A 20933-nucleotide genomic window follows, 5' to 3' on the forward strand; every position below is an offset into this window, starting at 1 on the left:
AAAATTATGCTGGATCTTACGTTCTACTGAATGCGGGATCCATTATCCTCCTGAGCTTGTGCCAATGATCATTATCCCGATCTGTCACCAAACCTTTACCCATGAATCTGAAATGTATAAAAGTGATTAATTGTAAAAAAAAAAATAGATATTGGTATGATATGTTTTTCCATACAATGGTGTAGCTGTACTTTTACAGCTGTTATCCCTGTCACATCTTTGAACTCATTTCTATGATCAGTGCAGGGAGGTGACAGAAAGCAATAACAGAGAGGCGAGTAACCCCTGGACTGTAGAAATGCAGCAGTAATGCTTTTACTTCCCTCTACCTGTATTTATCCAATTACACCTAAACTAAAATGAACATGTCTGGACCACTGTATTCTCTTTAACCACTTCACTGCCCTAAGCATGGCTGCCATCATAGCGGGAATTGTCAAACTGCAATACTGCTGTATATAAAAGAAAATTGGGGGTGCAATACTCGCTATAATTAATTCCTGGAACAATATATTGAAGAATAAATGTATGAAGCACTAATATGTGATGTGGCATAATAGTATAAGATGAGAACTAAAATATGGAGAAGAGGGGGAAAATCTTGTCAGTCAGTAGCCCCAAAACTCCTAGTGGTGGCCCTGGCCCTAGGCCATCACTTATCCTGAGATTTACATCTCCATTGACCTAAACCACATTGACCTCCAAGTTGTCCATTCTGCTATTCCCTGTTGTAGACCATTACAAATGTTGACAACAACCTTGGACCCGTTTGCTGTGCGGTCCTGTATGTCTGGCCACTGTGTGTTTGATTATTAGGACACTGTACACTCACCGGCCACTTTATTAGGTACACCATGCTAGTAACGGGTTGGACCCCCTTTTGCCTTCAGAACTGCCTCAATTCTTCGTTTCATAGATTCAACAAGGTGCTGGAAGCATTCCTCAGAGATTTTGGTCCATATTGACATGATGGCATCACACAGTTGCCGCAGATTTGTTGGCTGCACATCCATGATGCGAATCTCCTGTTCCACCACATCCCAAAGATGCTCTATTGGATTGAGATCTGGTGACTGTGGAGGCCATTTGAGTACAGTGAACTCATTGTCATGTTCAAGAAACCAGTCTGAGATGATTCCAGCTTTATGACATGGCGCATTATCCTGCTATAAGTAGCCATCAGATGTTGGGTACATTGTGGTCATAAAGGGATGGACATGGTCAGCAACAATACTCAGGTAGGCTGTGGCGTTGCAACGATGCTCAATTGGTACCAAGGGGCCCAAAGAGTGCCAAGAAAATATTCCCCACACCATGACACCACCACCACCACCAGCCTGAACCGTTGATACAAGGCAGGATGGATCCATGCTTTCATGTTGTTGACGCCAAATTCTGACCCTACCATCCGAATGTCGCAGCAGAAATCTAGACTCATCAGACCAGGCAACGTTTTTCCAATCTTCTACTGTCCAATTTCGATGAGCTTGTGCAAATTGTAGCCTCAGTTTCCTGTTCTTAGCTGAAAGGAGTGGCACCCAGTGTGGTCTTCTGCTGCTGTAGCCCATCTGCCTCAAAGTTCGACGTACTGTGTGTTCAGAGATGCTCTTCTGCCTACCTTGGTTGTAATGGGTGGCGATTTGAGTCACTGTTGCCTTTCTATCAGCTCGAACCAGTCTGCCCATTCCCCTCTGACCTCTGCCATCAACAAGGCATTTCCGCCCACAGAACTGCCGCTCACTGGATGTTTTTTCTTTTTCAAACCATTCTCTGTAAACTCTAGAGATGGTTGTGCGTGAAAATCCCAGTAGATCAGCAGTTTCTGAAATACTCAGACCAGCCCTTCCGGCACCAACAACCATGCCACGTTCAAAGGCACTCAAATCACCTTTCTTCCCCATACTGATGCTCGGTTTGAACTGCAGGAGATTGTCTTGACCATGTCTACATGCCTAAATGCACTGAGTTGCCGCCATGTGATTGGCCGATTAGAAATTAAGTGTTAACGAGCAGTTGGACAGGTGTACCTAATAAAGTGGCCGGTGAATGTATGTTAATATTTATTTGATACAGTCCTTTCTTGCCCAATTTAGTAATGACTACACTACATGCAACCTTCCCAATTTTCCCAATACATTTCTATAAACAGTACGTCAAAAAGGTGGAGTTTGTGGTATCTTATTATTATATTATTTATAATATTATAAAGAGAGAAGTTCAACGAGAGCAGATCCTCTACATTTAAGGGATCGGTAGGGGAATCAATGTACAGCTTATATGTCTATGCTTTTACATGGACCCCCAAAGACTCTCTGCATTTTCGTTAAAAAAAATTAAAACATAAAATATTTATTGTAAATATAAAATCACATCATATATAAACTTAGAAATAAAAAATGGAAAATTTCTGGCAATTTATTTATTAGGAATGTAGTTGTAATTACCGGACTCCAAACATACTAAATAGACGATCATAAAACCAATCCTTTGTGTATTTTGGGAACACTAGAATATACAGTATCTCTATGATAAGCATACACTGTATGAAATTAAAAAAATGTAATAAAATCATGGATAAAACTCTGAGTAATCTCAATTTTCTCTAAAACACCAAATAGAATACAGGCACTAGTCCACCAGGGGTATGCACTCTTAAAAACAATTTGGGTAATTTATCAGTAGATCAGCTCCTTGGGACTTTGGAGCTGTGCAGTCCATCATATTTATGAAATTGGCTATGGCTCTATAAAATATCTGCCTGCAGCGTTTTTGCTGTTTTGGGACTTTTAGTCAAAAGTTTCATAAAAAGCCACAAAACACATACAATAATTGCAGCACATACACCAGCAAGTTAGTGGAGTGACTCTATGTGCAACTATAGTAAAGTGGTGGGAATAGACCTGTGCAACTTTTAACTGCAAAATGTTGCAAAAAGACTCAATGGGGGTCATTTACTAAGGGACCGAATCACGTTTTTCTGTTGCGTTACCTGGATTTTACCAATTTGCACTGATTTTCCCTGAATTGCCCTGGGATTTTGGTGCACGCGATTGGATTGTGGCGCATTGGCGCTGGCATGCACGCAACAGAAATCGGGGGATCGGCCGTCGGATTCGGAGAAACCACCGTATTTTTTTTAAAAAATGTGTCGCTTACCTGCACCCGGCCTGGCTTGGTGAACTTCAGTGAACTCCGACGGAATTCAGCAGCGACACCTGGTGGACATCGGGGGAACTACCTTAGTGAATCGCCGGAAGACACGAATCCACCACAGAGAACACGCTGCTGGATCGCGAATGGACAGGGTAAGTAAATCTGCCCCAATGTGACTTTTATGAAACTTTTTAACCCCAAAGAATCTTTAGACGACTGTATGTTAATTCTTTTGGGAAGTGGATGGCACAGTTTTTTTGGTACTGTATGATTGTATCTAATCAAGTAAAGAAATAGTAACAAAAGAGAAAAGTTAGAAGAAATGGACGGCACTCACCAATCTTCAAAAATATCTTCTTTCTTTATTCCATTAAGTAGAATTATTCACATCAGGAGATAAGTAGATGTAGGGGAGGGAGGACTTGCTGGGTGCACGATTGCGCCTAAATCCGATCGTGTGCGCTAAAACCCCCCTTAAATCGGAAGTAGTCGGGAAACCTGACGGAAATGTGGTCTGCGGACCCTTAGTAAATGTGCCCCAAAGTATCCTATTCAGTCATCTACAGCTGTAAGATGTCTGTTCCAATGAATGTCCTTGGGGAATCTAGCGGTTCGAGATGATATGTGAATAGATTCATTAAAAAAAAGTGTGTACTATATGAAGTTGAACAAATACATTGGGGCTCATTTACTAAGGGTCGCGCTGCTCACTTTTGTCGGACTCTGCACCTTTTTTGGGGATTACATAGCTTGCACAAGTTTTGGCGCACACAATCGTTTTTGGCGCAGTTGCGCTGGCTTTCATGTGACACAATTTAGGGGGCATATATATACACAACAAGGTATTTTTAATGAGGAGTCTAGTTTAAGATGTTTTTTCAAGAGTTTTGGCCTCCCTGTTGATAAGGCACTATGGGGCACATTAACTTACCTGTCCCGTTGACGCCGCCAATGTTTTTTCCTGTTCTGTATATACAGCTGTATTTTGGCCCTAAATACAGCACGTTTTTCACCCGTATGAGCTGGCAAATGATAGATGACTGACTATTGGCTGACTGACAGAATGCACCTTCCTCTGGTTCTGGTCTCCCTTGATACTGCACGTATGTACAACCATATACAACATGTATGCACCGTATTTTATATGTTCCCATGGACTTATATGGGGCATACGGAACAGAAGTACATGAGAAAATCGGACATGCTCCCTATTTGTTTATGTCTCAAAAACTGTACGGTAAAGTATGGTGCACAATCTGCCATTGAAATGAATGGGCCCTTATGCTACACATATATTTTCATTCGTTTGTGTGCATGAAGCCTTCCAATCACATGGAGTAGTGTGTCACACCTGACCAGGTGAGGTGTTTCTTGCAGCTCTGTTTAGGTGCATGGAAAGGTAAGGTTGCCACTATTGATCAATCTACTACCAGGATCAAGGATTGTAAACCAAGAACAATGACATACTGATGTGTGCCACCTCTGGCAGGATCTATTCTTTAATCTTCTTATGCCTCTGTTTTTAAAATTAAATGGCTGTAAAAATTATGCAAATGAGCCTGAGGTTCTTCAGTCTTCATGTAAACCTCTGGACCCCGGTGCCCCTCAGGCTCATTTGCATAATTTTAAAATCCTTTTTATTTACAAAAAAACGGGAATAAGAAGCTAAAAGATGAATAGATCCTACCAGTGTGTGCACACACCAGTATGTCAGTGTACTTGATTTACAACCCTTGATCCTGGTGGTAGATAGTAGAGGAGTTGTGTAAAGACAATTGGATAGGACACTTTGGGGCTTATTTACTAAGGGTCCGCGGATCGCATTTCCGTCGGACTTCCCAACATTTTCGGGGATTGCACGTCTGTGACAGCTGTTTAGCAGGGGATTGTGTCGCATGTGATCGGATTGTGGCGCAGCTGCTTCAGCTTTCATGTGACAAAAACAAGGGGGCGCGGGTCATTGGACAATCCGACTGATTCGGACTGAGCGCGGGATTTAACGTTCAAATTGTGACGCAAGATTAAGCACTTACATGCACCAGGAAGAAGAAGGTGAAATCCATCGGACCTGAGTGGGGAAGCGACACATGCAGGATATATCGGGGGCACGATCTTAGTGAATAGCTGCAGATGTGCATTCCGGTCGGACAATGCTCTTCAGGTGAACTTCGTCGGCTGGGTAAGTAAATGTGCCCCTTTGTGTTAATTTTACCTATCTGAGACCATCGGCCACAGTACTAGATCAGCTTCCTTCACTTAGTCACTTTCACATAGAGGCTCAAAGAAGCACAAATCAGTACGAAACAGCTGTTTCCTCAGTCCAGGCACCCAGCACGTACTTCGTCCCATACAGGCTCTTTATCTCATGTTTGTGAATATTTTTACTTGAAGGGGTTTTCACACAAACTAAAATTAGGGTCTATCCACAGGGGTTACCCAAAGTAGCTATAGAAGGGACCCCTCTCTGGGTCATTAAATATACAGTTTCTCGAATGTAATGAGTCTTACCTTTACGGATTCTGGACTTAGTGTCAAAATTGATATTTTGTGAAAAGCATTGAATCGTATAACTGGGCCATATTTCTCAACCCTGGAGGTAAATTAAAAGATCTGTCACCTTTGGTGCCAGTACAAACAGCTGTCTGATAACTGGTAGTTGATGTGGGTTAAAAAAGGAGGGAAGGACTGACATGGAGAATTTCCATTTCTAATATTTAACATGTCTCCTACCCAAAGGAGGTGTGGCAAAACTTTCAAGATATCCTGAAGATTTTTGACTGTTCATGGATCCCATTGACAGGTCTAGAAAATATTGGAGACTGTCGTAGGGTCCAGTTGCACAAATTGTGTAGTGAGTTAGACAGAGGTGGTAGATTGTGGCGCAGGGGATTAACAAATCAGTGCACAACCGAAAACTTCCTGAAATGACCCCACATTCATGAAGCAGAAATAGGACTAGGTAGTCTTTCTTTTTGTGGGTCTACGTGTGCAACACAAATTCTGGCAATAAAACTGTCTGAGAAATTAGAAAAGCAAGAAAAGTGTCTGGATACACAAGTTGCGCCCAATTTGAGCAACTAAAAAAAACTGTTGTGAGTGCTGGAAAAGGAGCATAATTGTGGTGCCAACACTTCATAAATATGGTGTTCCATGACAAATATCCATGACACAATCCATGACACAATCCACTAGTACCATGTAATATCTATATATGCTGGTCACTTAGGCCCTTTTACACTGCCTTTGTGGGGACATAAATCCAGTCGCAATGCCCATAGATGCCGATGGCACCTAGGCGCAGTATGTTGCAAACACATGTGTCACCATACCGTACCATGCATGGGAAAAATATAGAGCATGCGCTGTTCCTGTGCTGAGTGACATCTCATGCAATGGACTGGAGAGGGAGAGCATAGGCAGTGTGAAAGAGACCATTTTATCCAAACAAAAAAGACCAGATTGAGGAGAAAGGGGACAGGGAACAAATAATAACCAAGTGGTATTGAATCCCTCTAATCGTAGCCTAAAGTGGCCCCCCTCCTATGGTATACGCATGGGGTTAAAAACCTCAAACATAATAGACACTAATAGTATCCCCCCAAGAACAAAGCCGGAGGGAAGAGAGGAATAACCAATGCAATATGTAGAAATATGCAAAAATTGTTTTATTACTTACAAGAATATAAATCAACAAGACATATAAACAGAGTACATACAGTGTGGTGATGACACAGAAAGAATGGCAGTCAGAGCCTAAGGCAGTAAGGGAACTTGAAAGTATACACTATAATGATAGAGCAGGTGGACTGTGTACAACAGGGGATCCACTAAGGTGCTGGCTGGTAATAAATACCGTGCCCGGCCATAAACCAATGATATGGGAATCTGCCCAATATTGACCCAAGTCCTTACCAATTTGCGGTGATAGCGGAATGTTCCACTGCCTGGGATGACCGCCCGCCCCGACGCGCGTTTCGGCTCGGGATGAGCCTTCGTCTGGGGGTGGCGTCATAACGTTAGAGGGCCCTATGATAAACAATCCGTCAACCAATGAAAACTTGCGATGTTGTACACGTGAACAGTGGGTGAGGTGGTGCCTCCCATCATGATGCCGAGACATCGCGAGTCCGTGTCACGTGATCACGAGATCACGCGCTCACAGTATCGCGATATCTGGAATCACTTCGGTGCTGATGAAGGTAATAGTTTCTATCGGGGGCATCTAGCAAGCGCATGCGCACAGAAATAGATGCACCTTTTTAATGGCGTAATTACATATATTAAATAGATCAATAAATAATTTAAGTTAGGCAATATTATGATAAATTGGATGCCATCTACAACATATGCTTTTGTGACTACTGTCTACAATTATTGAAAGTGCAATTTTATATGCCAAATAGATTGGAAATGTTGTTGTGATAGCTGTTACAGCTGTTTATTGTAGCCTAGGACTAAATCACAATAAATTACCAATATCCAGAGGTCCGTTTGTAACTAGGGGTCGTATGTAAGTCGAGTGTTCTTAAGTAGGGGACCGCCTGTAGATTGGAAATGTTAAAAGTGCTACGTGCATGATACAATTTAAAACATGAATCACATGATTAGTGTGCAATAACATATTAAGAAAAATATGCTAGACATATTACAAAAAGTGCTACGTGCTACAATTATTTGATCAATGATTATAATCGACCAAGTATGTATAGATTCATATAGCATAATAACCAAAATAGAAAAAAATTATTAAAATCGTTATTCATATTGGCATTTCAAGTGATAATGGTAAGTGCAAAGTGCAAAAAAAGTGCAAACTCAGAAGTGAGGAAAAAAGGGGGGGGGGGAGAGGGAAGGGAAAAGTGAGGGAGGGGGGGAAAGGGGGGTTTTTGAATAGTGAGGGAATGTGATGGAAATAAGTGCATGGTGCATAAAACGTTATGCAGTGTGAGTAATTGCTACAATAATAAAAATCATAATTGCATTTTGAGACCTGCATCCTGATAATGCCATAGTATTTAATACGACTTGATAAGAGAGTACATCTGAATTGCAGTCCGGATGGTAGCATCACAGTTTTGAATAGATCTTCTTATATAAGTATCAGTGCACTTATTTTAGTCACAAATCCACGAAGTTGAATGGTCATGTGTGAGGGATAATCACATGCAGTACAAAGGCAGTAGTCTACTATGCAACCTGCCCATGCGATTTAATTTATGTAGGCCTAACATCTCGCCCCCTAAAAATACGGATTAGAGAACATATGCGAGACATTAAGGCTGGGGCAGATACAAATGTACTTCTGGAAGGGAAACCGGTAGCACAACACTTTAGAGACAAGCATCACTCTGATCCAAGTGTACTAAAAGTGCGTGGCATTGACAAAATCGATTTGGGAATTAGAGGGGGCCCAATCCAGCAACGTCTAGCACAGTGTGAAACACGGTGGATTTGGACCTTAAACACACTTAAACCAAAGGGCCTGAATGAAACGTTGAGTTTCGCCCCCTACCTCTAGTAAATCGTCTCTGTTCCACCCTGTTCTCACTGTAATTAATTCAAATCTTTCTCCTATCTCTGCAAAGTGTCTAAAACTCTCATTTACTGGCGTCAATTGTGCACCAGTTTTTAGAGTGATTTTATTTATCTTCATGTCTAATTTTATTATGATTATTTTTTTCTGCACTTTCAGAAACAGTAATATTCGCTCTATATGGGCTCCTATGGCTCTTTAGGAAATCGTTTACCTGCATAAACATCTCTTGCACCAAGTGTGATAGGGAGGATTATCCCTCACACATGACCATTCAACTTCGTGGATTTGTGACTAAAATAAGTGCACTGATACTTATATAAGAAGATCTATTCAAAACTGTGATGCTACCATCCGGACTGCAATTCAGATGTACTCTCTTATCAAGTCGTATTAAATACTATGGCATTATCAGGATGCAGGTCTCAAAATGCAATTATGATTTTTATTATTGTAGCAATTACTCACACTGCATAACGTTTTATGCACCATGCACTTATTTCCATCACATTCCCTCACTATTCAAAAACCCCCCTTTCCCCCCCTCCCTCACTTTTCCCTTCCCTCTCCCCCCCCCCCCTTTTTTCCTCACTTCTGAGTTTGCACTTTTTTTGCACTTTGTACTTACCATTAACACTTGAAATGCCAATATGAATAACGATTTTAATAATTTTTTTCTATTTTGGTTGTTATGCAATATGAATCTATACATACTTGGTCGATTATAATCATTGATCAAATAATTGTAGCACGTAGCACTTTTTGTAATATGTCTAGCATATTTTTCTTAATATGTTATTGCACACTAATCATGTGATTCATGTTTTAAATTGTATCATGCACGTAGCACTTTTAACATTTCCAATCTACAGGCGGTCCCCTACTTAAGAACACTCGACTTACATACGACCCCTAGTTACAAACCGACCTCTGGATATTGGTAATTTATTGTGCTTTAGTCCTAGGCTACAATAAACAGCTGTAACAGCTATCACAGGCGTCTAATATTAAGCTTTATTGTTAATCCTGGTTCTTATGACAACCCAACATTTTTAAAATCCAATTGTCACAGAGACCAAAAAAGTTCTGTCTGGGATTACAATGATAAAATATACAGTTTAGACTTACATACAAATTCAACTTAAGAACAAACCTCCAGACCCTATCTTGTATGTAACCCGGGGACTGCCTGTATTTGGCATATAAAATTGCACTTTCAATAATTGTAGACAGTAATCACATAAGCATATGTTGTAGATGGCATCCAATTTATCATAATATTTCCTAACTTAAATTATTTATTGATCTATTTAATATATGTAATTACGCCATTAAAAAGGTACATCTATTTCTAGCATAGCGGCGCATCGTCGCTGTGCGCATGCGCTTGCTAGATGCCCCGATAGAAACTATTACCTTCATCAGCACCGAAGTGATTCCAGATATCGCGATACTGTGAGCGCGTGATCTCGTGATCACGTGACACGGACTCGCGTTGTCTCGGCATCATGATGGGAGGCACCACCTCACCCACTGTTCACGTGTACAACATCGCAAGTTTTCATTGGTTGACGGATTGTTTATCATAGGGCCCTCCAACGTTATGACGCCACCCCCAGACGAAGGCTCATCCCGAGCCGAAACGCGCTTCGGGGCGGGCGGTCATCCCAGGCAGTGGAACATTCCGCTATCACCGCAAATTGGTAAGGACTTGGGTCAATATTGGGCAGATTCCCATATCATTGGTTTATGGCCGGGCACGGTATTTATTACCAGCCAGCACCTTAGTGGATCCCCTGTTGTACACAGTCCACCTGCTCTATCATTATAGTGTATACTTTCAAGTTCCCTTACTGCCTTAGGCTCTGACTGCCGTTCTTTCTGTGTCATCACCACACTGTATGTACTCTGTTTATATGTCTTGTTGATTTATATTCTTGTAAGTAATAAAACAATTTTTGCATATTTCTACATATTGCATTGGTTATTCCTCTCTTCCCTCCGGCTTTGTTCTTGGGGGGATACTATTAGTGTCTAGTGCAGGGCCGGCGCTATGGGTAGGCAAAGGTGGCAATTGCCCAGGGCCCCCTGAAAGGGGAGAATCTCTTCTTTCAAATGAATCTTGAATTGTGTTTCTGGGTGCCAGGGATCCAGAGATATTCAGGTTCAAAGTGAGAATATCAGGTGCCATTTTTATATATAAAAATCACTCCCAACGGCAGTTCAACAGTTATTATCTCCATTTTTCTAAAACTTAGAAACAGAAATTTAGATTCGTTTAAAAGAGGAGACTCTCTTCTTTCATAAGAAAAAAGAAGTAAGGTTCTATGTGTCACAGAGCCAGAGATACAGCCCTCTGAATTGTCCCCCCCCCCTCCAGATTCTTAGCCATCAGGCTGCAGGGAGAATTTGCTGCACACAGGAGCTGCTGCACCTCACAGATACTGGAAATATTCACTTTATATATTACTACATTTTGAGAAGGAATAATATCAACTAATATTCATGTTTTTAACCCTTCTCTATGCAGAACTATCTAAGAACACACTTTCTCTCTTATTTCCTTTTATTTTGTGATAGTTTTTTGTTGTTGGGAAAATTGACTGATACAATGAACATTCAAACCCAGAACATGTCCATAAAGTTATATGTAACATCAAAAACACACAAATGTCCTGGAATAAAGTTTTTATTTCCCACCATCCTCCATTACTTACCCCCATGTTATGATGTTCTCACTCATATTCTTATGATCCGCGGAGGGTCCTGTTATTGTGCAGCTAATACAATGGCGACATCTATAAGTGACTTTATTATCTCATTAGCTTGGTTTATGGATATATAGTTATTTATTTGGGTGACCATTGTGTAAGGAACATGCAATGATAGATTTGTGTGAATTTTCTAGCTGAAAAGCAGATATCTAGTTATTACAGTGTAAGTGATATTATGATGATTCGAACATATCAATATGGGACATTTGTGAACTCTACACATGTCCATCTATTTCATTTAGGAGATGTGAAGGTAAATAGTTTCTGTTTGGAGCACATTTTTTGCCATCAAAGTCAAATTTTAAGTATTTTTTTGTAAAATGTTTCATTTCGAATCAAAGTTGCATGAAGGCGCCTATGTCTATAAACTCTTTGATGCTATTTTGAAAATCAGCTATCTCCTATAAAATTCTCCAAAATTACAGTTTGTTTTACCATACTAAAGGAGTTTCTTGCTGACTGTGACTGGTCATAAAATAGTTTTATTTTGGGGCCCCACTTTTAGTTTTGCCCAGGGCCCCACTTTGTCTAGAACCGGCCCTGGTCTAGTGTGAAAGAGACCTAAATTATATACACTATTACCAGTCCACACTGCATTTAAAGATTCAACACTTATACATACCACTCCAAAAACAAGCCATATTTAAGCTGGTTAGAATTCATTAACTTCAATATTGAGGTTGAATGTCCAAAGAAAAAGCTGGAATGGCAAAGAAATCCTGTTAAAGTTGCATAAGGGACACATCTGTGGGATTTCTGGAATCTAATTTCAAGGGTGATGTGGCTTCCTCCATTTATTATTTCCCTATCAATGTTTTTAAGGCATATTGATATGATATGTGATAATTGTATGATTGGCGTGGGTCTGCTCTCTAGAACATGGACACCACAAATTCACCGATCTCCAGCACTGGTGCTCATGCACACAGCACTACTGTGGCACTATTCTAAACAGAGCCATTACAGGGCTTTCATTAGTGCACCTTATAAAAAATAGTGGTATGCTGCACAGGATGGACATAAGTACAGGAGTAATAAAAAAGTATTGCTTCTAGGGGTTCATTTTGCTTGTTTTGGAGAGATTCCTTACCTGTCTCTGGGGGGCCCAGGGATGTGATCATACTTCATATGTTGGTAATGGATATATCCACAGTACAGGAGGAAACTAAGGTCAGTAATAGTATAAGAACCCAGTAAATGAGGCCCAGCAGCTCCATAGTCGCTAAATAGTAACCTTGCTACTAGCACCTACTAACTATCTGTGCACATAGACTGCCTGTTGTGTAATGCTATCCAGCCGGGCTGTCCTGGAGACAGGGCCGTTTTATAGGCTGCCTCTTTGGCAATAATCCGTATTCAGAACATTGATATGAAAACAGGAGTTCATAGAGGTGCACGGGAGCACCTGCCCAGTAACACTATACACGGTAACATTATACAGTGCTCTGCTTTATATTGTGTCAACTATTAACACTTAATCCTTTTCCATTTTCACTCCTCCAAACCTTCCAAAAGCCATAATTTATTTGTGTTTTGGGGGTACAAGAAATATGGAGGCTTGTTTCACGCAGGACAACATGTACTTTTTAATCGCACCATTTAATATTCTATGCAATGTAATGGGAATGTCAAAATAAATGGCAAATGTGGTGAAACTGAGGGAAAAACGTATTTGTGCCATTTTCTTAATGGCTTTTTATACTGAATAAGCAGTCATTTTTGTGGGACGAGCTGATGTTTTAAGACTACAGGTGGTCCCCGGGTTACATGCAAGATAGGTTTCTTAGGTTTGTTCTTAAGTTGAATTTGTATTTAAGTCATATTGTATATTTTATAAATGTAACCCCAGCCATTTTTTTTTTTTGGTTTCTGTGACAATTGGATTTTAAAACTTTTGGGTTGCCAGAAGAACCAGGATTAATAATAAACCTTAATTGCAAACACCTTTGGTAACTGTTATAACTGTTTATTGTAGCCTAAGGCTAAAGTACAGTAAATTACCAATTACCAGAGGTTCGTTTGTAACTAGGGGTCGTATGTTAGTCAGGGGTTCTTAAGTAGGGGACCGCATGTATTTTAAGAACTGTTGTATAAGTTGTATTAAATGGCCAGATGACTTTCAAGAAAAATTTCCAGAAGCTCCTGGCCTCTACAGGTGCAGCACATTCAGTTTTTCAGATGCAGTTTTCAAAGCCAGAAGCAGGTATAAAAACATATCTATTTTTCACTCCACTCACGCAACCGCTCTCCCACAATTGGTACCAGCACCAATTGCAGAAGTTAACAGCAGGTTTCTGCTGTATAATGCAGGAGGCACCTGCCCTGTTAACCTGCGAGCTTCACACAGCCCTAACCAGAGAGTTATGATGTATGATTACGACATGGTGCGGCTAAAGGTTTACTGTATCTATGTAGTGAAATACCTACTGTACTTTTATAGTAGGCTTATAAAAATGAATCTATGTATTATATGAGGATCTAGAGACTTGGTTCTGGTACACCATTCTTCTAAAAGCAGCCCCCACACCCTTTTTGTGTATTATGTCCAGTGGTGCACCTCATACCTAATGGACTAAATTGGACTAAATTAAACTGAAATACCAAACACAACATGTATGTATGTGCTGATCCTGAATGTGTTCTCTTACCCTAAAGAAATTTTACCAACATAACTAATACTTATACACAGATCATGGCATGTAACATTTATGATGGCTGCTCGGACGCAGTAACAATGTGCATTACCTTCTTTCAACACTAGATGTCGTGACAGTCCTGTCCTGAAACATTATACAGCAAATGATCTGTGAAAATTGTATAATTGAAAGCAGAACAGTGTTTACTGAAGAAATGTAATACTACATGGTTTGTATTATTCTGATGGCTTTTTAGCGTGCAATATCACAATCTAATTATGTGCACTCTCTGGGCTAAAAAGACAGCGCCACAGGATGTTAGAATTTCCAGAACTAAAAAGAGTTCCCTAAATAGTCTTAAAGGGTAGTGAAGGAGTAATGCAAACAGTGTGTAAGAGAGGGACCCCCCACCTCTCCATTAAATTGTGTGTTGCCAAGTTGCCCTTCAATGCCAGGCTGGTGTATAGTACCCATGATAACATGTGGCTTCCTAAAGTGTCCCCATAACTACAAGTATCAACCACAATGGGGCAGATTTACTTACCGCGATTGACTAACATTGTGCATCCCAGTTCCTTCCTGTGTCGCTGCTGCGTTGAGATCCGCCGGAGTTCACCTTCTTCTTCCCGGTGCATGCGAGTGCTTGATCTTGCGACACAAATCCTTTTTTAAATTCTGGGGTTTGTCCAAATCCGTCGGGTTGTCCGACGGTCACGCCCCCCGATTTCTGTCGTGTGCGCCAAAATTTTGGGGCAATTCGCCACAAACGGAAATATACCGGAAACCTGACAAAAGTGCAGCGTTTGGATCCTTAGTAAATGAGCCCCATTGAGTCTATGTCTATCACAGGTACTCCATAAATGAACACCTGCAACAAATATTTGTCTCAGGCATTTGTCAATGGGTCATCAGATAGAAATCACAATATCACCGATTGTGTCCATGCTTTCTGTTCATCGTTTACTAGATCTAGAAGTTCCACTAGTTTCACTGACTTATTGATGAATGCTAAATCATTTAAAGGAAATCTACCATGAAAATCAAGCAAAATAAACCAAGGACACATACTAGCAGATCCAGGCTCTGCGACTCTGGTAATCTTCTTTGTTATCCATGGTTTTCTTTCTTCTAAAATCATATTTTACCATTATGCTAATGAACCCAAAGTGCTCCTGGGGTCGATACCAAAGCACTTCTGTGCTGCAGCCTCACAGGCCATTACAATACCTCACAGGTCTCCTCTCCCTGTGCACTTCCTGATTACACAGGCAAAGACACGAGGGAGGGAGTGAGCAAGGGGTTGGGTGAGACATGTTATGCTCTTATTACATCCTGTGAAGCTACAGCATCGAGGGGTTCTGGTAATACCTCCAGGAGCCCTTTGGGCTTAGTATCTTCGTTTTAAAAGTTGATTTTAGAAGGAGATTACAACATTCAAAGTTGGATATATGAGTAAGTGTCCCTGGTTTATCCTGCTTAAACTTTGTTATCTATATTCAGTAGTTTTTTGCTATACCACTCAGATTATCTCAATGCTGAAGTAGCTCTTTCCTCTGCCTGTGCTGACAAGCCCTGGAGTCAATCTGAGAAACAGATCTACAAGAGGCTGCTGCTCCCTGCTCACAGAGGAGGAGGTCATGTGACAGAGCTATCTGTGTGTGTAGCAGATCTCAGTGTGTTTTGTGTAGGAGACATCAGTATCACAGCACTGAATAGTGAGGTACAAGATCTCCCCTGTTCCCAATCAGTCCCTCCATCTGCGATTCTACAGAACTTTTTCTGTTTTTCTCTCTTCACCTCATGCTGCACCTCTTCTCCCACCTTGTACTTGGTACTTTGTGCACAGTCCAGAGAAGCTATTAACCCTTAGTGCTCACACAACACAGACTATATCCTTCATAACTGTTTTACTTATTTCTACCACTTATTACATCCTCCCTGCTTCTACATGTGATGGAAGCTGCCAGGCCAGTCACTATATACATCCTGTATGTGCACTGTGCATTGTTTAGCAGATTTACTTGTAGGAATCTCACTGGACCTGCTAATAAATTACTTTGAGAGAGAACAAGTAACAAGTATCAAGGGATCTAAGGGCAGAGTGAATTGGGCTTAGCTTTCGGCCAGATACAGGAAGAGGTTAGTCTCAACCCACTTCACCACTGGTGAGAAAGATTTTTTTGAACCAGCAACACCTAATGGGCATTGTTCTGTTTGTTCTTAAAAGGAGTATTGCATATGAGAATTTGGTAAAATCATTTTTGCTTTGGAGTTATAAGTAAGCTGTCATTCATAAGAAGAAATATTCTTACTAATCATGTGTAAAGATAGTTTAAAAATGGAGAAAAGGTGCTAAATTAGCTCACCTCTCCAGGATGTCTGTAGCTGCTGATTCACTGCAGTAGTTTAATCCAATGAATAAAGAGAAAAATCAATCCAGTGGCCGGCAATTGAATTCCAAAAATATATTAAATTACACTTTATTTGATCATGATAAAAAAAACAACTGCCATAAAAAACATCTGAGACATTTCGAGTCAACAGATCTTTAGTTGTCCACACTATTAGGTGCTTGAAAAACTAGAAGGTCTGATCATTCATAACCATATACTGAAACACTACTATAAAGACCTACTGCAGATCTTTCGGCCTTCCACTGGCTGCCAGTTACAGATCCTTCACAGTAAACACAACCAATTGTTCTATATTAGTGGATAAAAACTTTAAATGTGGCAAATAGAATAATCCCCGTGTAGCAGTCCAGAATAACCCGTCCCAGATTATACCTGGATATAGCCCGGATATAATCTGGGCTAGGCCAGACTATAGCCCCCAGCCCATAATAAAACCTCATCAGTGTCATATAGACAAGAGTTACACAAGGTTTCTTTATTTTATTGGGAATTCATCATTTTCTGATGCAGGTTTGTAGCAGGTGCGGATCCTAATGAGTGAGAACATATTAATGGAGATCTGCGGCACAAAGTTCCTGCAGTTTGGGCGTGTGTAGCGTGCACCATATTCATGAAGACAGAGCTCCGGTCTTCATGAATGTGTTGCCTGCTGCACATTGGTGAGGCAAACTTCACATAGTGCAGTTTGTCTCACTAATAGTAAATCTGGCCCAATGTGTTCAGATAATCAGGGTACTGGGTTTATCTACACTTTCATTTAGCTTCTAAAGAGTCTACTAGTAGAAAAAGAGAGATGAGGCAGACTAAAGTGATGAGATGGATATAAAACACAATGGTACACACAGATCTGCTGCACCACCTAATCAATAAAACACAGTCAGCACCTCTATGCCTCCCCTCCCCCTGATAGACAGGTTGGAATTATATTTGTGAAATGCTGTATTTTTGTTAATAACAGTGAATTACATAATGTGTTATTTTGTTACCCTAAATATATTTAAGAATCTTGTCTCTGTGGGGAAAACCCCTTTAATAAGAATGTGTAGGTCACATTGAGACGCGATGCGAACGTATAGAATCATCTACTCAGAAATTGTACTTTCAAGAAAAAAAGACATGGAACAGGAGCATTTGCATTTATTACAAAAAATATCAAAATCATAGTACATAAACAAATCAAAATGTACAATTAATAAAAAAATAATCTCTTTTAGATTTCGCATTATTATACAAGAAAATGCTTGGAAGAGCCTGTATGCTCCTTAAATGTCATGTCAAATTTTCCAAGGACTATATGGTAAGGAACTAAGGTTCTTCCCCGGGTATAAACGTAGGCATGGCTGTGTTTACTGCAGATTTTTACTTCAGTAAAAAAAAAATGCAAAATAAAATTTTCTTTTTAAATTTTGCTTCTGTTACTAACGTTCCTCCAAATACTTTGGTTTTTTTCCCACTGGGAGGTATTGTGTTTTAGCCTGGTTGATAATCCATAGTATTTTGAGGAACGTTAGTAGCAGAAGAAAAGAAAAAAAAACACTTTACAGGCGGTCCCCTACTTAAGGACACCCGACTTACAGACAACCCATAGTTACAGACAGACCCCTCTGACCTCTGGTGAAGCCTTCTGATTGCTTTACTATAGTCCCAGATTGCAATAATCAGCTGTAAGGTGTCTGTAATGAAGCTTTATCGATAATCCTTGGTCCCATTACAGCAAAAACTGTTTAAACTCCAATTGTCACTGGGGCAAAACATTTTTTTGTCTGGATCTACAATTATAAAATATACAGTTTTGACTTACATACAAATTCAACTTAAGAACAAACCTCCGGACCCTATCTTGTATGTAACCCGGGGACCGCCTGTATTAGACTTTTTATGTATGGGACTAACATAGACTTTTTCATCTAGCTCTGTTTCTGTTTGTTTCTATTGGAAGTTGCTTTTATGTGCATTATTAAGATCTGTGCGCAATGAGTATATTCATAAAAAAATGCTGCTTCGTTAACTATTTAGGCAAACTCATCACGTTTCTGTTCAGTAAATAATGATTTAATGGGCTGTACCAATAATAAGCTGATCAGTGAGGGTCTGACTGCTGAGACCCAGACCTATCACAGATTAAACAGGAGAAAAGGCCATTGTTGTCACTAATGGGTGGAGCGGCAGGATGAGAATGCATGCTGTCGCTAAAGTCAAATGTATGATAGTAGTAGAAATTGCCAAACAGAGTATAGACTATCACTAGCACTGATTCATTGTCTGTGGGAATTTCCGGGGATAGCCAAGCTACACAATTTCCAACACTACCACACAACTGTGAACAGGACTCCTGTTCTCTAGATAGCTGGGAGTACTGTTTTCCTGATCTGTGGTGTCCCAGCAGTCTGACCCTCATAGATCATCCTGTGTATAGGGGATAACCAGCTTTAATAGTGGCTATAGGCAATAGAAAACTGAGGAAATTGAACGCATGTTGGAGTCATCTCTCTGAATATGATGCAACAAGTCTGGTACCTGTTGTTGGCTTAGTGATAGTGATCTTATGATCTGGGACTTGGACGTTAAATGCAGATTACATTGGGGCTCATTTACTAAGGGTTGCGGATTGCACTTTTGTCGGACTGTTCACGGTTTTTGGGATTTGCGCAGCTTGCACAGGGGTTTGCACTGGGATTGTGTCGCACGCGATCGGATTGTGACGCAGCTGTGCTGGCTTCCATGCGACAGAAATCAGGGGTGTGTCGTCTTACGACAAACTTTCAATTTGTGTCGCAAGACAATGCACTTACATGCACCACACAGAAGATGGTGAAATCCGGCGGACCTGTGCGGGGAAGCGACACATGCAGGATAACAGGCACACAATCTTAGTGAATCGCGGCACAGTGCATTATCGTTGGACAATGCACTTTTGTGAACTCCGCGGGACCGGGTAAGTAAATGTGCCCCATTGTGTGCCATGTTGCATTTTGTGACCACCTATGGCTTTATTGTTTTATTGTACTTCCATGGTCTATTTGTGGCCTGCACGTTTACTGTAACAACCACCACATGTTTTTAGATGTGTAATGCTAAAGAGAATTTGGATGTTTGGAAATAACTTTGCCATTACATGTGTTGTTGGAAACGTTAGATCCTTTTTGCACCACTTGCAGGTTTAAATGAAAAAAAAAAAAGGTAAATGAGGTCAAGGATTAAAGATCCGTTTTACCATTTTACAGAAAAATAATTGACCACATATTGGTGTAATCACAGATACAATATTACACCAGCATGTTCAGAAAATTTTAGAATTTTAACATAAAATTGTCATCTTTTGGTGAGTCCTTTTTAGTTAATTTGGTCTATGATCAGAAGGCCATCATGAGAAGACCTTTAAACACATCAACTTTGATAATGTTCTGTGTGGCTGCATATAACTCCTGCATCTTCCTGGTGGTTACAGTTGTGTTTGCCGACCTCTTTGTGCTTGCAGTCCAGTAGAGTCTTCTCCTTTCCGGTGCAATCAATATCATCAAGGAGAATCCGCAAGTTCCGTCCTTCACCAAACTCTGCCTGTTTGGCGGCTTTTATAACATGTGGGAACCCCAGCTGGCGACACACTACACTCGCAGCCTTGGCATTCCATAAATCATCACATACTGTTCCCCATTCTCCGTTGATATAGATTTCCACACGCCCCCGGTCAGAACTTTGGCTATTTGCCAAGCGTACTGCGCCATTACGTAATTCTGTAGAGGTCGCTTTGGAATCTGCGCCACCATGTGCTTTATTTTTCTTCCTGTGGCCTCTTCTTTCATTGCTCTTACCCCCTTTATTGGTTTTTGATGGCCTTGTTGTAGCTGGTCTGGCCGTGGTGGAGGTTTGAGTTTTAGGATTATCTCCTGCACCTTCCATCAGCTTTAGGAGCTGCTCCACCCAATCAGGCGTGTGACTGGCAGGAGGCTGTGCTGTCACCCTGGTCCTTCCAGATGGTTTGGAGGTGGGTTTAACCTTTGGCCGTTTTGTTGGAGTTGTCTTTATTATAAGTTCTGTCAAAGATTAAAAAAAATGAGTTAAATATATGATCTTGTTCTTATAAAAAGAAAACAAGAATATAACCTTTAGAGGCAAACAATTATAGTGTTGTAGCCCACGGCTATGCCATTTGTGAATATAAACAGGATTTATATTCCAGGATTGCACATGGACTTGGAGCACTGTGGTGTGACATCTTTTCACTGAACACAGAACAGCACCTACCCTTTGCTGTAATATCTAACCAGTCACCTGGTACAAGAGCGACTCCTAGCAGTGGCTTTGCTTTAAGATCTCTCACAGCATGGTACAAGAGTCCAGCTACAATCCTGGAATATAAATTGATTTTTACAGCTCTTCTGCTACTAATTACAGACACCGGTATGGTTACACAGCTCTCCAA

At 40.6% G+C, this 20933-nt stretch overlaps 1 protein-coding gene and 1 pseudogene across 1 annotated transcript in view; both read right to left on the reverse strand.

Annotated features, from left to right (window-relative positions):
* Positions 1-12677, reverse strand: part of LOC140068785 (cholesterol 24-hydroxylase-like) — a 29173-nt pseudogene extending 16496 nt beyond the window's left edge.
* Positions 12678-19702: 7025 nt separating this feature from the next.
* The window catches only part of HHIPL1 (HHIP like 1), a 28569-nt gene continuing 27338 nt past the window's right edge, over positions 19703-20933 (reverse strand). The window contains exon 9 of the mRNA XM_072116049.1: positions 19703-20544. Within this exon, the coding sequence (XP_071972150.1) occupies positions 19898-20544 (647 nt within the window). The 3' untranslated portion in view covers positions 19703-19897. The remainder of the gene's footprint in view (positions 20545-20933) is intronic.

This window comes from Engystomops pustulosus, chromosome 7 (genome assembly GCF_040894005.1).
Source record: "Engystomops pustulosus chromosome 7, aEngPut4.maternal, whole genome shotgun sequence".
Taxonomy (NCBI): domain Eukaryota; kingdom Metazoa; phylum Chordata; class Amphibia; order Anura; family Leptodactylidae; genus Engystomops; species Engystomops pustulosus.